This window comes from Anopheles maculipalpis, chromosome 3RL (genome assembly GCF_943734695.1).
Source record: "Anopheles maculipalpis chromosome 3RL, idAnoMacuDA_375_x, whole genome shotgun sequence".
NCBI classification, from domain to species: Eukaryota; Metazoa; Arthropoda; class Insecta; order Diptera; family Culicidae; genus Anopheles; species Anopheles maculipalpis.
In genome coordinates, this window is record NC_064872.1 from 39,962,182 (window position 1) to 39,981,839 (window position 19,658).

Genomic DNA, 19,658 nt, shown 5'->3' on the forward strand with positions numbered 1-19,658 from the left:
TTTAACTTTTGGTTTGTACCCAAGCCCCGAACTTAGTGAAATTTTTGGTTTCTTACCAACCAATTCTTCTGCTGCGGCAGGGGAAAACCGCAAAGCGGTTGTAGCGGCTAATAAGTAAGTAAGTAACTGTACTTACTATATGTAGCGGTTACTGTAAGTAACCGGTGTATATCTAAACACTTCGGGAAGCGCTTTGAGCAAACTCAATCTTTCATGCAAGGTGCCTATGGATTCGCCCTACCGCATGGCCCATGTATTATAGCTTTGCTTACAGTTTCGTGAAGCTCTTCGTTTGCAGAATCTGGAATTTCTGCCGAAACCAATCGGTCGTAATCCGCAACCGACCGTTGTTTGTCCGCATCACCGAGGATCAGCAAACAGTGAGCATTGGGAAGACTAAGTTTTTGATAATCAATCACATGCCAATGCGTGCGATCTGAAGCCCAAGCACTCCCTCGATCATTTCTGGCCACTGTGGATTGCACATGACTGTAATGAAGATATCAGGCTTACCAATCGCACGTACAATAGCCATAGAGTCTTGTTTGGGTGCTCTATTTTGCAACTGCTAGTCGGCTGGATGAAGGCAATGTTCATAATGTCAGCGTATGCATCAGCACGCAGTTGCGGTGCTTGCTGTTTTTGTTGAAATTTTAAGGCTAAGGGAAATTAGACTATTGAAATCGAAGTGAAATTGTCAAATATCTCTAAATTATGATTATCATATGATTATGATGATAATTTTCTCCATAGTCCCGCGTAGGTAGCTTGCGTATGCTTGTGTATTCTCAAAAAGCGATTTCAAAGCGAGAAAATTTCACAAACATTCATGAGAACCTTAAGTTTTGATTTGGAAATCTCTCGTGGCCCGTGGCCATTAGGCGCTGCTCCTCGCAGCGCTTTTACAACTCTGATCCACGCAGTGCTGCTGCATAAGTCATCCGGAGCAATGGATTAATGGATAAGACGTCGTACGTCCATCCCGCTTCTGCGAACGGATGCAGTAGTGGATATTGGAGTGCATCTGAAAACTGATTCGTAAGCACGGCTGATGATTCCGGTGCTACGATTCTACGGTCCTTGTTCGTTGCCACCATATGTATACCATCGGCTTCATCGTCAGTTGGACAAAGTTTTGGAGGGTAGCCACAATCACCCGATCCAGGATGCTGCTAAGCGCCAACCGCGCGTCAACCATTTCATTTCGTTGTTGCTCGATACTTGAATCGTGGAAGTATAACTGCGCTTACGTCGATGCCTGCCCAGGAAGACGATCAAGCGCTCCAATCCGATGACCCAGGGCACCTTGGATACGGTATGTCCAATCGCTACAGTGCGTACAGATGACGTACACGGTCATTCGAAACGGGAACCGTTGACGTGGACGTATTGGCCGCGTTCCGAAAGGATAGGGTCGCTATCGCTGCATCGTGACCACCCGCGGACCGTTGGTGTTCATTCCTGAGCGGTAATAGCGGCAACTCGACGTTGGCAACACTCTTTCGGCGGGTGTCTTCGCAGATGGGGTCGCTGCGTTTTGATCACCCGTAACCTTTTGTGGCTGTTGAGGCTGTTCATTCGTTTGAAAGTGACGCAGAACACAGTAATATTCGCAACCGTTACATCCAAGTAGGAGCAAAAACAAAAACTAAAGGATATTTTTTACTTATCGGGCGCTACAACCGTGTCGCGGTCTTGGCCTGCTGCAGAAATCCTCCAAATCGCTCACGATCCAGTGCCGTCGCCTGCCCGGCCATCTTGACGGAGGCATCAACGCCATCACACCATTTGGACCTACCACGCCCCACTCCTCTGTACATGTGGACGACCTCAACATACTTTACGGGCTGGATCGAACGGCGTCTTTCTAATGACATGACCAGCCCACCGAAGCTTGACGAGTCTATTTCGCTGTACGATAGTAAGTTCGTCGTACAGTTCGTACAGCTCGTCGTTGTCGCTGCTCCCCTATTGTCCTTCCACACTTATGGGGCCAACGATCCTTCTGAGCATCTTCCTCTCGAACGCGGCTAAAAGTTCTTCGTCTGTTTTGGACAGAGTCCATGTCTCAGAGGCGTATGTGAGTACTGGGACTATAAAGGTACGATATAATCCAAGTTTCGACCGTCGCGACAGGTTTTTTGAGGTGAGATATTTCCTCAGGCTGTACAATGACCGGCTAGCCGCCTGCATCCTAGCGCGCAACTCCGTCTCTATGCTGTTTTCGGTGCTGACTTTTGACCCGAGAAAAGAGAAGTTTTGGACGACTGCAAATTTGCGGTCACCTATCCGTACATCAACCCCACGTAGTTCCGGATTTCTCAGTAGGGCCACTGATGATACAACAATCAATTTGGTCTTTGCCTCGTTAATCTGCAACCCGAGGTTTTCTGTCGCCTGCTCGATCCTTTGGTTGGCTTCTGCTACCTGGGAGAGCCGCAGTCCAATGGTGTCTATATCATCAGCGTATGCCAGGATCGGGGTTGACTTATAGAAATAATTTGGTTAGGTACTACAACGTCAGCATGTATTGTGCTGTCATTGGTTGTTGCATATAGCACTAAAAAATTAGGACGTACCATACATATACACAATTTATTGTACTGAACCCTCAAAATTCTGATGGTCGAAAGTCTTGAAGATATCAAAGCTCAACAGTATTTCACATATTTGAACCATGCCTGGTTTCGCTACTTATTGGATTGACTGTCCAGTTAAGGGTAAATCAAATGAAGGAAATTTAGAATTGACACGTCAAGACTTCCTAGTACGTCAAGACCGTAGTGCGAACGAACGAAGAATTCACCAGATAAAATTAATTTTATAAGCTCTTTTCTGCTTATAAACAATTGTATACGTTATTGTTATACGATACAGTCGAGAATTTTTCAATTATAATGATCACACCACTAAAGTACTACATTATGAAGGTATCAGTAGCTGACAAAGTTTTGGTAACGAACAGCTCCAACAGCAGCACCCCGTTAAGGCCATTCCTTCCCAAAACCTGATTCTAAACGCAAACCATAAAACATGCCAACCCACGCTCCAACGGGTCAGGTCCGAGGTGACCTACATACTGCTTTCCTCCGTCCATCCAGATCCACGGACCGCAATCATTAGCTTCGCTGCTTCATGCGGCTAATAATTTATCCATCGTCAATGGATTCAATCAAAATGCTGTTTGACGGTTGTGGGCTCGATCGTACGTGCGCCTGGTGCCGGACTGGTGAGCGACTGCAATGGGCGACCCCCCCCCCTCCCCCCGTCCTACGCATCCGCTTGCTATCATCGGCCCTGGTGGCGGTGCAGTACCTAACAGGAGTGGTTGCTTCGTAAATAAATAACTAATATCGAACGGATCGGGCAACCTACGGATTGCAGTACGGTGCTGCAGTGAGATGCCCGGCCAGTTCCTGGGTGAGATGTATGCAGGCATGTTTTTGTAACGTTTTCGTGTTACTTGGTATTGTAGCATCTACGTAATAATTGTTGAATTTAAATCTTTGTTCAAAAATGTTCTGCCACCATCTTGTGTCTCTTAATAGGAAGAATTTATTGAAGCTGTAGCACATTACACTTTTGAAAAAAAAAATGCAATTAAGACTGCATAAAGGTAAAGTAAAAATATGATGCGAAAGCATTACATAAATTTAAATTGCTAAGAGCATCAAGAAATAGAGATGGATATGCATTAATAAACAAGTGCACTATTTCAAAGTTACACATTCAGCAAATAAATCACCAGAAAGCAATGATTTCTGCTGCAACTCATAAAACTGTTTAGTGGCAATGGGTTTATCCCCGGGATACACGTTTCATAAACAATTTTCGCTTTGTTTCGCTTGACTATTTTATAAATATTGCAATCCATTGTTTGGCATGAAGTGGAAGGTTTGTTTATTCTTCATGCAGCGCTCAAATGCACCGTGTGCTTCCCTGTACTCTCTTATAATTCAGTTCCACATTCTATCTCGTTTGAGTAGAGAATATTTGTTAAGTATGTGACTTCAGTCTCAAGTAAGAAACGCATGAGACAGCATAAAAGTAAATAATCGTTGTACACCTCTTGCTTTAAAGAGTCCAGACATTTACCCCTTGTTCTTGTCCTTCTTTGCCTAAAGTTGGAGAAATAGTAGCCTTTTTTTATAATCAATACTCTAATCCTTTTTCTTATAATGTTCATAAAAAAGATGCAAAAATACTAGCAAATGACGGTGCGCAAAAGTAAAAACTCTGTGCGTCTTTTTGTGGGATGAAGAGATCGATTTAATCGAGAGGCTTTAATTAATATTAATTATCGTTTCAATTGCTTTCTCTCTGTCACTTCATTGTTGCAAGTCGCAGTTCAACATGAGCAAAACGTGTACACAATCCTCTATAATGAACACTTGCTCCATACAAAAAACAATTCTCATCAGCACTTTGAATGATGTAGGCGACAAATTTATGCAATGATCCATATATGAATAATACATTTCCGAATGTCTGATATACTCTGTGAGCTATTGAATACTGTCCTTGTTATCGTGTTCTATTCTCTCTTTTGAAACATCATTGTAATGATCAATAGTTTGCGATAATGATTGTTTTTGGGCTGCTGCAAGAGCTTCCTCCTTCATTCTTGCTGGCTTTATGTGAATATAAATGCGTAAAAATGATCGATACTGATCACGGTTGCAATAGATGGATAATGTTGTCTATGAGAATGAGGGAACCCGATTTATTTAGAACATTAATGATGGTTCCATCGTTTAGCATATTGTTTAAAAAATGTGTTGCTGAAGAATGTTATCCAGAAGCGGGATATTTGTCTATATATTAATAATAATAGATAATTATTGAATATCTTTCAAGGTTAAACGAGGTCTTAAACGTCACAATTCTTTGTTTTCAACTCCAATCCGAACAAGTCGTGATTCGTTCACTAGCATGACTCATCCGACGTTATGGACGAAACTCCCAGCCATCATCAGCACTGCACTGCGATAGGCGCAAAACTAGTTGCGGCGTAATTTGGAGGAATCCGCACCGATTCTTTCGACGCAATAAGTCCGGCTCGCTTTGTCTGCTCGCCTCACCCTATATTCCACCTGGGGCATGATATGCATTCGAAGACGCAGTTTTTGGCTTGGATATCATTCCTCCCCTTTGATTTGGTGCAAAGAGAGATGTATTTACGCCTCCGGTGGTAGAGAAGCAGTGATTGCATCAAGGCAGCGAACAACAAACAACGACGTCATCGATTGCATTGCGACAAAGCAAATGTCCCAGGGGGGGGAACAAAAAAACTCTGCATTTTTGTGTGTGTGAGTGTGCCTGTGTGGAAAAAGCTGGAACTCATTCGCAGGGGAAAAACTAAGAACAAACTGCCTATTTTGATTGGGTCGTAAGATTCTTCCCTTTCCCTGGTTCCGCGGTTGTTTTGTTACGAACACTTTGGATTTTTCCTTTTTGCGTATCAAGCACACTTGCCACACGTGCCATTCCTTGCGGCAAGGAATGCTCATTCATTCCAGGCGAGTATGACCTACTGATCTAATTCTTGCCATACTTCGGGAATGGAGAAAAGAGGGATTAACACAAAGAAAGTTCCATTCTCTGATGTTTGAATGAGCACGATTGCATTCTGAATGGCTGTAATATTCTGCTCTTTGATAAAAACAGAGCACTGGGAAGAGAATAAAATCGGTTGCTTTGTTGTGTTTTTTTTATTACTTTGCTTCTTGTGCAATCTTTCAACTTGTGTGGTGTACTATTATGTGAAAGAAGTAATGCATAATAGAGGCAGAGTTCTGTTCGTTTCAATTACGTTCTTCACAAATGGGCAATATTTGTACGATTTTCTTTGGAAGTTTTTCTTTAAGTCCGCTGGAGGAAACACTGTGGCTTGTGCAAATGTCAGTTTGAATATTGCTTGTCAGGGCATTGGAACAAATAGTGTGATGGAGCATTAAGCACTACCAGTATGCGTTTTCATCTTCACATGTAACAATGAAACGTAACGTTGAACAATTTTGTACTGTCCCTTTTCCTGCTTCTAGATTTCCACAATGTTCTAAGTTCTATGGATTATTACTACAAGCGCACGCTAAATAATACCCTTGACAAATGTAGACATTCATTTGTTCTGCAACATTCTCAGACAAAAACAGATAACAAAAGCACGGTCCTGTTGGCCATTGCTCAATTGCACTTTTGGTATCTACGACTAGAGTGTTGTGCCTTTTGTGAAAACTGTGTAATTTCTGAACCTCATAACACAATAGCAAGAACAATCTCGTGTGTAGCATAAAATCGCGCATGTAAAAATAAAACGACTCATGCTCAATAATGGAAAAGATAAAGCTTGAAGCAAAACAACAACAAAAAGAACCAAAACGAACCAAAAGATACAAGCGAACGAAAGGATCGAGCGTGTGAGGCAATCAAGGGTAACAGGCTAGAAGTGCTAAATCTCAATTGTCAGTGTGAACAGCACACGAGCGTGTTGTATGACCTAGTTTGACTTTGGATAATGTTTTATGCTAGCGATGCGCTGATACAAATAATTTCACAAAGAGCACTTCGTTGGAGGAGTTCCGTGCCAGTGAACGTCTACAGTGCGATCAGTGCATTTATGTGTGCGAGACTGATAATTGTACCTAAGGAAAATTGTAATTTATAATTTAGAATGACGGCTCTGCGCCGTACTGTCAGCTATGGAGAATATATTGTACAAATAATTAATGCCAAAATTAGTATGTACTAACTGCCTGAATAAAGGACTTTCTTAACAAAAAAAAAACCCCAACGGGGTAGGATCATGTGAAAATAGGATCAAAGATCATGCCCAGCAATTTCGTCACATTGTCCTTTCATAGATTTGTGAAGCAAAAAGTAATGGAAAACTTGCCTTTTTTCCGACCTACCAGGGAAGACTTCGTCATACGTAGTTTCAAGACTACAGTACTAGACAAAATAAATCATACACGTAAAATAAAAATGTTCTTTGAGGAGTATTTTTTGAATTTTTCAGATAAATACTATGATTTACTCTAATAATCAATTGTAAATACTATGATTTATTCCTAAGAGTTAATTTATTTTCATTAAAGTTTTAAGTATTGCTTAGAAAAATATTAAAAATAGCTTTGTATGCTTACAAGAAGTTGTTACAGCAAACAGTTGGTTTTTAAGCATGGACAAAATAAAACATACACTTAAAAAAACATTTTTTCTTATCGTTAATTAACTAACGTTCTGGCAGCACCGTAAAACTAGCAGTCCTGTGGCTTACTTGACAGTTCTCTTACTGGAAAGCTAGTGGATCAAAATATTGCGTCATATGAAATGTGAAAAATGTCAGTAAAACAAATCTCGCGGAATGTGAGAAATATGGTTATAAGCGATCGCAAAAAATTAATAGCTTTCCGGAAAATTGCTGAAAAGTATTCGATTTCGCTTGGAGCTGTGCAGCATATCTGGACAAGGACGTCATCGTGTAACGACCCGTCGTGATGATGCGAGAAACGGTCGGATGGCGAAGCAAAACCATAAGTTGTCTTCCAGGGAATTTAAGGCAACGATAAATCTGGATTGTCGATCGCCGTACCATACAACGGTGCCTCAACGAGAGTGGTTTGAAAAACTATTTGACATCGAAGCGCCCTTTCATAAGCATGCAAAACAAACGGAAGAGATTGGAATCAAATCAAAGTACGCCGGGATGTCTTTAGACTTTTGGAAAAGTGTTTTGTGGAGCAATGAGAGCAAGTATGAGCTATTTAGACAAAAACGTCAATCCAGGCATAACCTGGATTGCGCAGATCCGGTCACACACTTAAGGAACTATACATTCAGAAGAGAACAAAGACGACTATTTTATTGTTTTGAAAACAGCGTGGGAGAAAATTGATTCAGAATATCTACGGAATCTCGTTGAAAGTACGCCTCGTCGATTGGAAGCGGTGCTGACGGCAAAGGGTGATCATACCAAATATTAAGGGTTCAAAAATACAATACGGGTGTAAAAAATAAGGAATTTGATATAAGCTTAACTTGTGAATAAGAAATCTGATGTATGATTTATTTTGTCCAAGACGATCCTCATCCTTTCCGGAAAGATTGCATATATTTAGAAAGTCGTGCGTAATTCTAATAACTTCACTTCTACAACATTATTGCCTGATAACAGTGCAACAACTTTGCTTAAGATAGCATTGTTGTAACTATTACGTTGAAGGAAATATTGAGCTTGTAGAAAGAATAGTAAAAGCGTATGAATTATTTTGTCCAGTACTGTATATCTCAGAGCTTAATTTAACACAATAACTTAAAATATCCTTGAACTCCGGTCCTGCCGTTTGAAGCCAGGCGCCGCTGTCGCCTACATCACCGGACCGCCCAATTATTAGTTCATTTGTTCCAAAAAATCGATCGAAAATTGTTTAAATTGATATTGTTGAAGTCACCTACACCCTGATTCGAGTCACCGATTTGTGGACAAAAGAACAACGAATGATTCTTTAGTAGCCTAGAAGAAATTCGGTAAGTCGGATGTAAGCCGAATGGAGACATCTCCCCACGAAGCAACAGAAGTTGTTGAAGAATTGAAGTAACAGAAGAAGACTTCTCGTTACAATGACGATTAGCGGAAAGGAAATTCTCGTCTTATTCGTGCAGCAACGGACCAGTAGATGTACCCCTCGTAAGCAGTACTGATCAACTGTCAACTGATGATGTTAAATCCGATCGTCAAAGCGAATTTATATTCCTTTCTTAACTTCTGTCACGACCAAAACTTGCATGCTCTTCTACATTTCCTTCTTCTCTCTCTAAAATAGCAATTGTTTTTTATTAACTACTGGATTTGCTTACACGCGTACGGCAAAAAGGCCTTGAACGGAATAACTAAAGCCTATGCTATAGAATTTATAAAGCTCATGAAGTTTCACACAATCCGAACTTCTTGTTTGCAGTTCTTGCAGGGTATGTCGAAAACTATCAATAAAATATGGATAATTAACTAGCGAGAAGTAGCTGTGCACTACAGAGAGAAGAATCCTCGTACTTTGGATGTGGAAGTTGAACATGGCTATATTGCGATATAAATAATTTTTCACCTAGTCCCAAACATATACTCATTCGCTACACTGTAGTGAGCAGAACACTACCAACGCTCGCTTAAAACGATATCCTCCTTCCTCCCAACCCGGGTTGACTTGTGATGGCACACAAAACACGTCCCGGAACAGTTAGATGGCACCGATGCCAATGCAATGCGGGGTGGCAACGGTTGGCTGCGTTCCGACTGGAATTAAAACTACAACCACCCGAAAACATTTGGCCATTGTCTTTGTCTGCACTTTTGGCTCGATTGACCGCGTTGCCCAAATCGTTGACAGGTCTAACCGATTGCACGCAAGAACTCAACCGGCATGCGGGGAAGACCGGACAGTTTTGGGAGTTTCCGTTTTCAATTAACCTTGCCAATGCGGGTAGTTGCTGGGACGTGGGAAATGAAACCGCAACCGGATGCGGTTTTATCAAATTCGCAGCAGTGTGTCGAGTACCTCACAAGCGAAGGTTTTCATTCTGGCATGTTGATTAATATGAAGCGGAATGTTTAGATAGTAAATTAAACTTATCGGCTTTTAAGTAACCGAAAATAATGAGAGAGAGAGAGAGAGAGAGAGAGTGAGAGAGAGAGAAATCACGGTGACCCTCAAAATACAGCCTTCTATGGCGTGTACCGAACAAATAACAGTCAACATCAAAAATGAAAATCATCTCCGAGAAATTCTCCTTTTTTTTAAGGATTGCAGTAGGCTTAGTGCCTGAGATGAGAGGAAGGTGAGATCAGGGTAGCCCAGAATGTTGGTAAGAAGAGGAAAAAAAAAGGAGTAAAAGGATCCAACTCTACACAAAGGCCAGCCGTTACTTTGGTGCCACATTTTATGGTACTTTTTTTTTTGCCGGACCATTTTCTACCGTCCCATCGAGAGGGAAAGTTACGGAAAAACGGTGACCACGACGGTGAGTTTTTTGTGTTGTTTTGTTCAAGCACCGCGCTTCAAAAACATAAATTTTCATTTAACCAAAATGAAGCTTTGGTTCATGGTAGTCGTTTGTTTCTTTTCCTTCGAAATGCGTCCTGAGGGCGCGAGGTTTGGAAGAATGCGCTGTTTTTGGAGATAAATATTCATACGACATAAATATTCATGCAGTATTGTGCTAGCTTACTAACTGGGCAGCACTGAAACACCAGTGGACTTTAAAGCGTGTAAGTTAATTGCGAAATTTCGCGAATTGAAATACACACACACACACACACAAACACATTGGGGCGGTTTTTGAAAAACACGGCGATCAATAAGCTAAAAGTTTGCGCAAAGCTCTCTGCTTTGGTTTTTGTAACTAACACACGACACACTGCAGTAGGCCGGTACTCCACCTCCATATGGGCTGGTACAGGCCCCTACGGTCACAGAGTGTGCTCCCAACCTGGCAGGTCGCTTTATCTGCACGAAGGTCCTGTCGCGCAAGACCATGGCAGTAAAAATCGATAAATCCTTCCAAAAATAGGCCGCCTTGGGGTGCTGCCACTTGTGCAGAGCTGGGTGGGGAAAAGGGGGGAGGTTTTTTGTCTCCATAGTAACGCAACGGTAATGCTATGGATCCGTGGTGCGTATCCGGTTCGGGGCGCGTTGTACGAAGCGTGCGCTCGTGCAGCCGAAGTAAACGAACCGTTTTTGGTGCTTTCCTGTTTGCGTTTAGGCCTTTTTTGTTTTGTTGGTAAAACCGTGCATAAGACAGATGGATCTTCAGGTAAGTTTCTTGGGAAGGTGTGGGCGAAATTTTGAAAAGCGAATACCAGGAGACAAAAGTTTAGTTACAGAAAATTTGCTGTAGGAAGATTAATTAGATTGGGATTTGTATGCTAACCTTTTAATATATGAACAAGTATAATACAAATTTATTAAATAACATTTGTTGTAAAGTTTAATTGGGATAAAATTTCAGAAACGACAAAGCTAAAAGATTCGACCGACTCAAAAGCTTGAAAAACTTGGGACTTATTCGAGCCTACCATCCTTTAAGCACCTTTCCTGAGCCAACCGATGGGAAGCGGACTCGATCGATCGAAGAAGGTGCGGTTTTTTGCTGTTTTCCAGCGTGGAAAACCCATAGAAACCCACAGTCGTAGTACGTGTAAGGCAGGCACTTCTTGTACACATACGCACGCAACTTTTCGTTTATGTTTTATTCATTGACAAATGAGGTTTTGAAGGAGAGCGAAGGAAACTTTTTTGCATGCAGGCACACTTTGCTAGCGAATACTTTCGGGAGCTGGCGGCCAAGCTTCTCGATGGAGCCGCCTGGTTGGTTTGGTCAAGTGTAGTACTATTTTCGTGTGTATGGGTGTGTATGCTTGTATCAATATTTCATTTTAAAAAGGAAAGTTGTAAAAATACTGTTTTTGGCCCACTAGGGAAAGCCAAATTCAAAATGTAAGATTTTTTCGACATTTTGAAAGAAGTACTACAAAAACCAAAATGGAATCCGATGGTCGAAGGTATCTTGGGGTCGTTCTTCAGACGGCCGGACCGGGGTTCAAATCCATTTCAGCTTGTTCCCCCGTAGTGAGGATAGACCAATCCAATTACTTTTTATCATTAAGTCTCATAAGCCATCAGATGATGGGCATACGCTCAATGCTCGTTATGCCAAGAAGAGGTTAATTACATAACCAAATTCTTCTTATTGCTATAGTTTCTTTGTTGTCGCATGTATTATACTAACCCCGCTACAACAAAGACTCCCAAATATCCTAAAACATTGTCAATATCCTTTAAAAAGAGCTACCGTTTCTACCTTTATATCATGCCACACAACCAAAATTAATTTGTCTTCACTAAACAAGACCCACTAGACACCTTTCCTGCCTCCTCCATGGACCGACTCCTGTTTGAAATGTTTACGCAGACATAGAACACGCACATTACACAACCCCCGAGGTACTAGTTTTTGGTTGTTTTAACTAGATACTCTCAATTTTTCTTGATTTCATCTCAACAATAGCAGAATGTCCTGAACCATCCGTTTCGTTATGTTCCTAAGCCGTTCCTGTAATTACAGCCAATCAGACCACCCATCTGTTCTCTTTTTATCGAGTATTAATACAACACTTTTTCCACTATTATTACCGACGCTGTTTTGTTCGCAAGGTTGATTGCTGCAAGGCTGTTGATTGATTGATTGCCATTGATCGGTCATCTGGTGGTAGCTCTGGACAGAATCTATGCTGACTATGCAGATATATGACTACGTAGATATAAGACAGTGCAGATATAAGTTGTCAGGTCTGCCATCGACAAGATCCTTGGTGCTAGATCCTTTGAACTTGCTTGTTGTAATGACAGGATTCAGTTACTCTGAACTCTAGATGAAACAGCTTTGATGTAGTCGATGCAGGACAAGTCGCACTCTGCATTAGGAGGCAGAGATCTAGTTTGATATCTTGTTATTGAACGCTACAACCTCGAGAGATCTTGACCTGTCACATAATTGACAGTCCCTGACTTTGTTTACTTGTGCCTGAATAGTCAGTTCTGCGTACGGGGAGAAATTCCGGACAGGACACGACACCCAGTCTACACATATGAAATCCGGTACCTCAACCTGTTGTACTAATATTATAACATATTTTAATGTCGTCTTATCTCCAGAACATCAGCTGATCATGCCCGGGATAAGACAAAAAACAAGGAGGAAGTGCTTTGAGAAATTTGTAAAACATCAGCTCAAGAAGAGCTGAGAAGAGCCGAGCCATAATTAGAAATAAAATAATAATAAAACTACTAGTTTAACAAACACTTATGAACAAGTAATAACACAATTAAGAAAATAGATAGCGATGAAAATAATACGTAACAAGAATAAAACTGAAATAAAAACAAAGCACTAAAAAAATATAAGAATTAAAAAAAACATTTTTTTGATACACGTATTCTACAATGCTCTACCAAGATATTGGTTTAAGGTTTGTTGGTATTTTGATATGTAATATTAATATTGTGATATTTAATTTGCTTCTTCATGAAGTATTCCATACTTCCATGCACGCATATTTGCGCTACTGCTTGACGACTACACTAACTATACTCCCACGGATAAAGCCAGACTTACCGTAAGATTTATTGTGACATCAGGTACGGCACGCGTCCACATCCATGATGAATATTTATAACTTTGCTCCTATACACACATGATAAAACTTATCACATGAAAAAGCATACAAAAAGTGCATGAATCTTGCTAGAAACAAGCGCTTTTCGGCTTCTAGAACAATGAAGATATCTTATCAGGGCATTAAACTCTTACCGCAATTAGGATTGTTACCATCATGTAATATAATCATGTTTTTCTTCTATAATAGTTAAATACCTCCATAAAAGCTTAAGATTTGGGTCTTGGTCCCTTTATTTATTTTGTACTTATGCAGAGCTCGCTATAAGAAAAGTGGAAAGGTGTAAATGTGTTAAGGTTCCACATGCAAGCAACACTACAATTACTGAATAAAGCCACGAGCATGAAGATTATGCAGTACCGGTACCACAACTTCACGAAAAGCGGCTCCATTGTACTGCACATCTCGGACACGCTCTCCATGTTCCTCCTTGAAAAAGGCATCGAAGCTAAGATCCAGATCGTCAGAACGTTCCATCACCATGATCGGTAAGAACGTAATTGCACAAACGAGCCCTAAGAAGATTGATCAGAGGAAAACCATTACATTTCTATAATCCACAACGTTTCCCGGACTTTTTAAGGAACTTACCGAAAAATTCATTCCTAGTGAATTCTTCCTTAACATCGTCCAGCGTCGGCAGTGGTTCGTAGTGTTTCCGCTTCAAGGTTTCACGCAGCACCTGATGGTACTCTTTCAGCAGTTCCTCACGCCGATCGAGACGAACGTCCCGGTGCGGACAGTTGTACAGCGTGTAGACAAGATCCAGTCCTGGACTGCCGTACGTAGAAATTTGATAATCGACGAACATTATCTCCCGCACGGTACTGCCATCCTTTTCGTATCGGAACATCATGTTATTGCTCCACAAATCGCCATGATTAAGTGCCTTGTAGCGAGCACCCGATTGTTGCGGATTGACACACTTGGCAATGCGTTCTTTGAAGGTAGGCCTTATAACGTTCAACTGCTTCAACACACCGGAATCAAGCTCGGGCCAACCGCTCGCAACGGAAATGAACTTATCCAATCCTTTCTCCAGTGCTTGAAGAATACGACACTCTTCAGGCTTTTCCATTGGATTGTAGAGTCCGTACGAGTAACGGGAGGTCAAACGTCGCTCATGTTCCGGACTCTGTTTGGCGTACAGCATGGACGCACCGTGAAACTTGGCTATCTTGCGCATTACCAACGCCATGTGGTCGAAATCGAGTCCACCCTTCGTTCGATCACACATGCGAAAGCCAAGTGCTTTCAAATCTTCAAACACGATCGTACGCACCGGTTCGGTTGTGGCATAATAACATTTAGCCCCAAACTGCTCCTTGCCATCGGGTGAAATCAGTCGACTAAACTCCGGCAGCAGGTGCTGGAACGTTTCCGACTCTTTGCGAAATGCATCCAGCACATCCAGCGTAGCTCCACGATCACCAACGTCTGGCATGCATTTGGCTATTAGCCGCTTCTCCGAAGCACCACCATCGTACTCGACACGGATCCAGAACACATCACTCAGATAGTTATCACCAGCCGCGGTCGCTGGTCCTGCCGTGAAGCGATCGATCGTCACAGGACGCTGCAGATCGTGCTCGAGGGAGCGTTGAATGAGCGATTCCGTGAGGTAGCTCGGTAGCTGTTGCTGTGCTCCTTCCGTGTTGGCCATCTCGGTAGAACTGATTGGAACCGTACGTGTTGCGATCGTCGAAATGAAGATCCGTCCGGATACAACTGTGAACCGTGCAAGTGATTTACCTGTCCAAAGGTATCTCCCGCCCATTAAACGAGAGGAGAATGATAAGCACATTTTTTTTTGCACCGCGGTGACAGTATAATGTGACGCGAACCATCATCATCATCATCAGCATCGGTGTGCGGGTGCGTTCGAATAGTCGCTTCCGCAGCTTAATTACACCACAAACGTACGGCAGAGCCTTAGGAAAACAAAAAATCTGACTATGGTCCCGCATTAAGAAGCACGGCACGAACAGATTAAACGCGGAGTATTAAAAAAGGGCAAATGTTTGGCCTTTTTTAGTTTGCACTGAGTTTTGCACAGCTTGTGGGAAGTTTTATGCTCGCTGGTTAAATCACAAAATAATAAAATTCACCATTTTGAACGCATGACTGAGTAAGTTGTATTGCAGCTGATCGTGTTTAGACGCTTATTAGTAGCTTTGAATTTTACGAGCAACAAAAGAATCTATTTCATGCGTGTATTAGACATTGAATGGCAGGATGATCGGCATGAATTTAAAATTAACAATGTCACGTACACTAACAATGCTTTCTATTGACAGATAGTTTATCTTAGGTCAATAACAATCAGTACTACAAGGCACATCTGGAACTGTTTTTGTGTAGCATTTCCTGCTGGGTATGAACAAAACTAACTAAAACCATACTGTTGTGTGAATTAACTTTTCAGCACGATCATCATTGCTGCTTAACTATACTAATTTGTAAATACTATGATCCGGTGTCTGTTTGCTTAGTAACTCCCGATATCAAGCGGATTAGCAAATCTGTTTGAATGCAAAAAAGATGAAGCTAATTATACCGATTGGTTCAGAAGACTCTGTTTTATTAATGGATTTAATTTTAAGGTTTTAATGGAAATAGTTTCAATACTGTATCCATTAAAACCTCAAGATAAAATTTAGAGATAGCTTATGACTACGGAAATAAGAATCAGGTTGAATACCTGAATAACCTTGACAATATGGCATTGTTCCATCCTGACTAAATTACAAATAAATAAATACCTGCATAGTCTGGAATTAAGAGCCTGGACGCTGGTCGCAAAGCAACATCAGTATATCTCAAGAATACAACATCGTAAACAACCAACGCTACCTGTAGTGGTGTTTGAAACTTCATTTTATCGGTTCTTACATACTTTTCGAATTCGATAAAGACAATATATCTGCTTGCCGGATGCTCTGACCGTGATAGAGACAGAGTATCAGTTGACTGCGACGATCTCGAGGTGGTAGAGGTGCTCTGCTACTTCGGTACGATCGTAATTTTGGACAACAACGTAAGTAGCGAATTCCGAAGGCGCATTGTCCAGGAGACGGGGGTGATCCGGTGGTGTAGGTGAAAGCGGTGCCGATCTTCAAACGACAGGACTGGGGTTCAATCCATCCGGACCGTCCCCCCGTAGTGAGGACTGACTATGCAACTACGTAGTATCAGCAAGTCTAGTAACCCATCTGATGGCCGACGTAGCCTTATACGTCGTTAAGCCAATAAGAAGAAATTTGTTTGGGAGAATCGTGCCTACTACGGACTCCACAAACTCGATCGATCGATCGATCCAGAACAATCCAGAAGACTCCAACAATATACAAAATGCACGATATATCGCACATACGTCCGGTAGTTCTCTATGGGTACGAGTCCTGGAATATGCTGATGGAGAAGTCCAATGCACTCGCCATTAACGAGCGACGGATGGTAAGGATTCTCTTTAATGGTGTGTGCGAACAGGGCCTGCGTCGAAGGAGAGCTAGCTGAGCCGTTTGACGGTGCTGATATCCTGACGGTAATGGAAGCGGGAAGGCTATATATATAATGGTTAGGGCACGAGATTAGGACGCCAGATTCATTCCCCACGACTCACGGGTAGATGAGCATGACGAGCCCGTTGGTAGAATCAAGTGAAGTCAAACCTATCGGAGATTGAACGCAGCCGTGGATGGAAGAGTGCAGCTCTAGACAGTGTTTCTTGGAAACACCCGATCCAGCACTATTTCAGAAGGTAGAAATCCTCTGATGTGTGCTATGCGTAAATTAATCGCTTTAACTCCTAATAATTGTTCATTCTCCATATGTTTTCGACTTTAACAGACATCCTAAGCAACTTCCACCCATTCTGCGTTTTTTTAAACTATATCCCTGCATTTTAGACATCCAATTAAGCAAGTCTGTTGTCTGTTATCTTTCTCAAGCAGAATTATCAACAATAGTAAAGGTGCTATGTTTGAAGCATTGTTCGTTCTTTTAACTCCATATTCTGTCGAAGTAGTTGGAGATCGTCAGGCGGTTCCTGACCATTAACGTTTGGCTTTTGCAAGATCTTCTCCCTTATGTAGAAAAAGGAAAACATAAAAAAATAGGACCAGGACCAAGATTAAGGATAAACTCATTAATTTCATGATATCTATAGCTAGGTAGTTATCTAGGATGCTTCTTGGACGTAGGATTTAAATTGAAACAAAATTAAATTCGTTCAACTATCTGTATCTGATCTGTATCTTCTTTTACCTTACAAAGTTGGACCATATAGACATGTAAATACATCGAAATCGGAATGCATCCATACATCAATTACTTTGCATTAATCCAACAGACACTTCGCATCTAAACGCTCCAGGATAGGAATTACCGATTTACGATACAGCTTTCCTTTGTACTGTATGTCGCGGATTCTTTCCGCATGTTCTGTATCAATGAGATTTTCAAGCGTGAGCTTCACATCATCCGTGTGTTCCATCAGAATGATCGGTAACATCGAAAGTCCGCTCACAATGCCTGGAATGTGATGAAATGTCAGATTGAAATTAGAAATAATTTGCTTTTACCGCCAAACATTTACGTACCAATGAACTCGTGACGTACATACTCCTTCTGGACATCGGCAAACGTTGGAACGGGCGGTTGGTACCCACCGGTACGCAAACCTTCGCAAAGCGATCGATGATAAATTTCTAGCAGATCTTTAATACGCGTTTCACGCACCTCAAACTGAGGACAATTGTAAAGCGAGTACACCAGATCGAGGCCGGGACTACCGTAGCTGGACAGTTGGTAATCGACAAACATCACCTCACGCACAGTCGCATCATCATCATCATCGTACCGGAACATCATATTGTTGCCCCAAAGGTCACCATGATTCAGGACGCGATAGGCAACCTCCTCACCAGGTTCCGGAGGTGAAAGCGATCGTGCAACGCGACGCGAATAGTCGGATTGCAGTGCATCCAGCTTCAACCAAATGGTACGCTTCAGTTCTGGCCAATCTTTTGCCACTTGCAGAAATTTCTCCAGCCCTTTCTTAAACATCGCCAGTGCCGGATTGGTTCGTTCATCATCACCCGGGAGTGCCATTCCATACCTGTAGCGTTCGAGGAAAAGTTTCCTCTCGGTTGTTTCTATCGACGCCACGTACACCATTGAGGCTGCATGGAAGAGTCCAATTTTACGCATAATCAACTCACAATGCGCAAACTCGAGTCCGCCACGTGTTCGATCAGGCATCCGGTAACCGAGCGCCTTCAGATCCTCGAACACGATCGTATCCAGTGGGTCACGGGTAGCATGGAAACAGTGGGCGCCAAACTTTACCGAATTGGCTGCGTCTGTACCCGAAACGATCCGACCAAAAGCGGGCAGTAAATGTTGAAAAGTGTTTACTTCCTTCACGAAAGCACCGATATTGTCACAAAAATTCTTCATCATCGCCCCAGCCAGAACAACTTTCACCACAAGATGGATTTCCTTGGAGTCATTGTAATGGATCACAACACTGAACACATCACTACTATAGTTGTCGCCCGGTTTAGTTGCAAGCTGTATGTTGAAACGGTCGATACGAACTGATTTATCATTTTGATGCTTTTCTAGAATACGCTGCAGGAAGGATTCGTCCAAGAAGGACGGTACATTTGGCTCCGTCATAGTCCGTAATGGTTAAGAAAACACTAACGCACTGCTGAAATGACAAACCCAAACTGGCATTGAAATGATTTAGCTGGTTTCTCTACCAGCAAGGGGTCAACTTGATGCCTCTTATCAATTTAATAACAATTGGTCTTTTTCACATAGCCAGTCAGTCACAGTCAACAGCATTCCATAGTCCATCTTCGCTATCCATTATGTGATCGTACGAAATCTCTGACGTAATACACCGGCTAATGCTGCCTTTTTGGCTATTTTTGTACAATGATAAGCAGACAAAAGAATGGAATCTAAACAGAAGTATAAGACACAGATGAGCTAAGAAGCAAATTTGCTCCCCGATTTATTGCAAGGGGTTTCGCGGACTCTATAGACACATTCTGCGAGTTATAGAATCGTTCGAGCATTTATTTTTATTTTTATTTTTTATTTATAATTAATTATGACGGTCCAGTGACATTCGAGCATTTAACTGTTGTCTGTTTTTTGCATTTCACTAGCAGTTTAGAGTTTTGTTAAGTGTCCAGTTCAGAATTGTTAAACAAGTTCCCCCAACCGGTGTTATCAAGCTTCATTCAGCATTCCTTAATGACGAAATTCTCATGGTATGTAATGACCCTAAATGGATTATGTCAGATTGCTCGAGTGAGAAAATAAATAACTCGCCAATTGGACCTTATTTTTTGCAAAATTAACAGTCACGTCAAGCCATGCAGCTTTTCCGTTCATGAATCCAGAAACAGGC

The 19,658-nt window shown here is 41.8% G+C and overlaps 3 protein-coding genes across 3 annotated transcripts in view; all 3 read right to left on the reverse strand.

The window, feature by feature from the left end:
- LOC126565731 (protein brawnin) overlaps positions 1 to 19,658 on the reverse strand; it is a 402,985-nt gene that overhangs the window by 209,270 nt on the left and 174,057 nt on the right. The window lies entirely within an intron of this gene.
- On the reverse strand, positions 13,553 to 14,946 carry LOC126564745 (uncharacterized). Its single transcript, XM_050221844.1, has 2 exons — positions 13,823 to 14,946; positions 13,553 to 13,746 (listed from the first exon to the last, which is right to left on the reverse strand). Exons 1-2 carry the CDS (start codon positions 14,892 to 14,894, stop codon positions 13,553 to 13,555), a joined length of 1,266 nt encoding a protein of 421 aa, XP_050077801.1. The 5' UTR covers positions 14,895 to 14,946.
- LOC126560616 (uncharacterized) lies at positions 17,571 to 18,913 on the reverse strand. The gene is made up of 2 exons (XM_050216570.1): positions 17,833 to 18,913; positions 17,571 to 17,764 (listed from the first exon to the last, which is right to left on the reverse strand). The coding sequence occupies exons 1-2, from the start codon at positions 18,911 to 18,913 to the stop codon at positions 17,571 to 17,573; spliced, it is 1,275 nt and encodes a 424-aa protein (XP_050072527.1).

Bases quoted from the DNA above. Each gene is read 5' to 3' on its own strand.
- LOC126564745 (XM_050221844.1), bottom strand. From the start codon at position 14,894: ATGGCCAACACGGAAGGAGCACAGCAACAGCTACCGAGCTACCTCACG. The intron at 13,747-13,822 runs GTAAGTTCCTTA...CAATCTTCTTAG, and splicing joins CACTAGGAATGAATTTTTCG to GGCTCGTTTGTGCAATTACG.
- LOC126560616 (XM_050216570.1), bottom strand. From the start codon at position 18,913: ATGACGGAGCCAAATGTACCGTCCTTCTTGGACGAATCCTTCCTGCAG. The intron at 17,765-17,832 runs GTACGTAAATGT...ATCACATTCCAG, and splicing joins TGTACGTCACGAGTTCATTG to GCATTGTGAGCGGACTTTCG.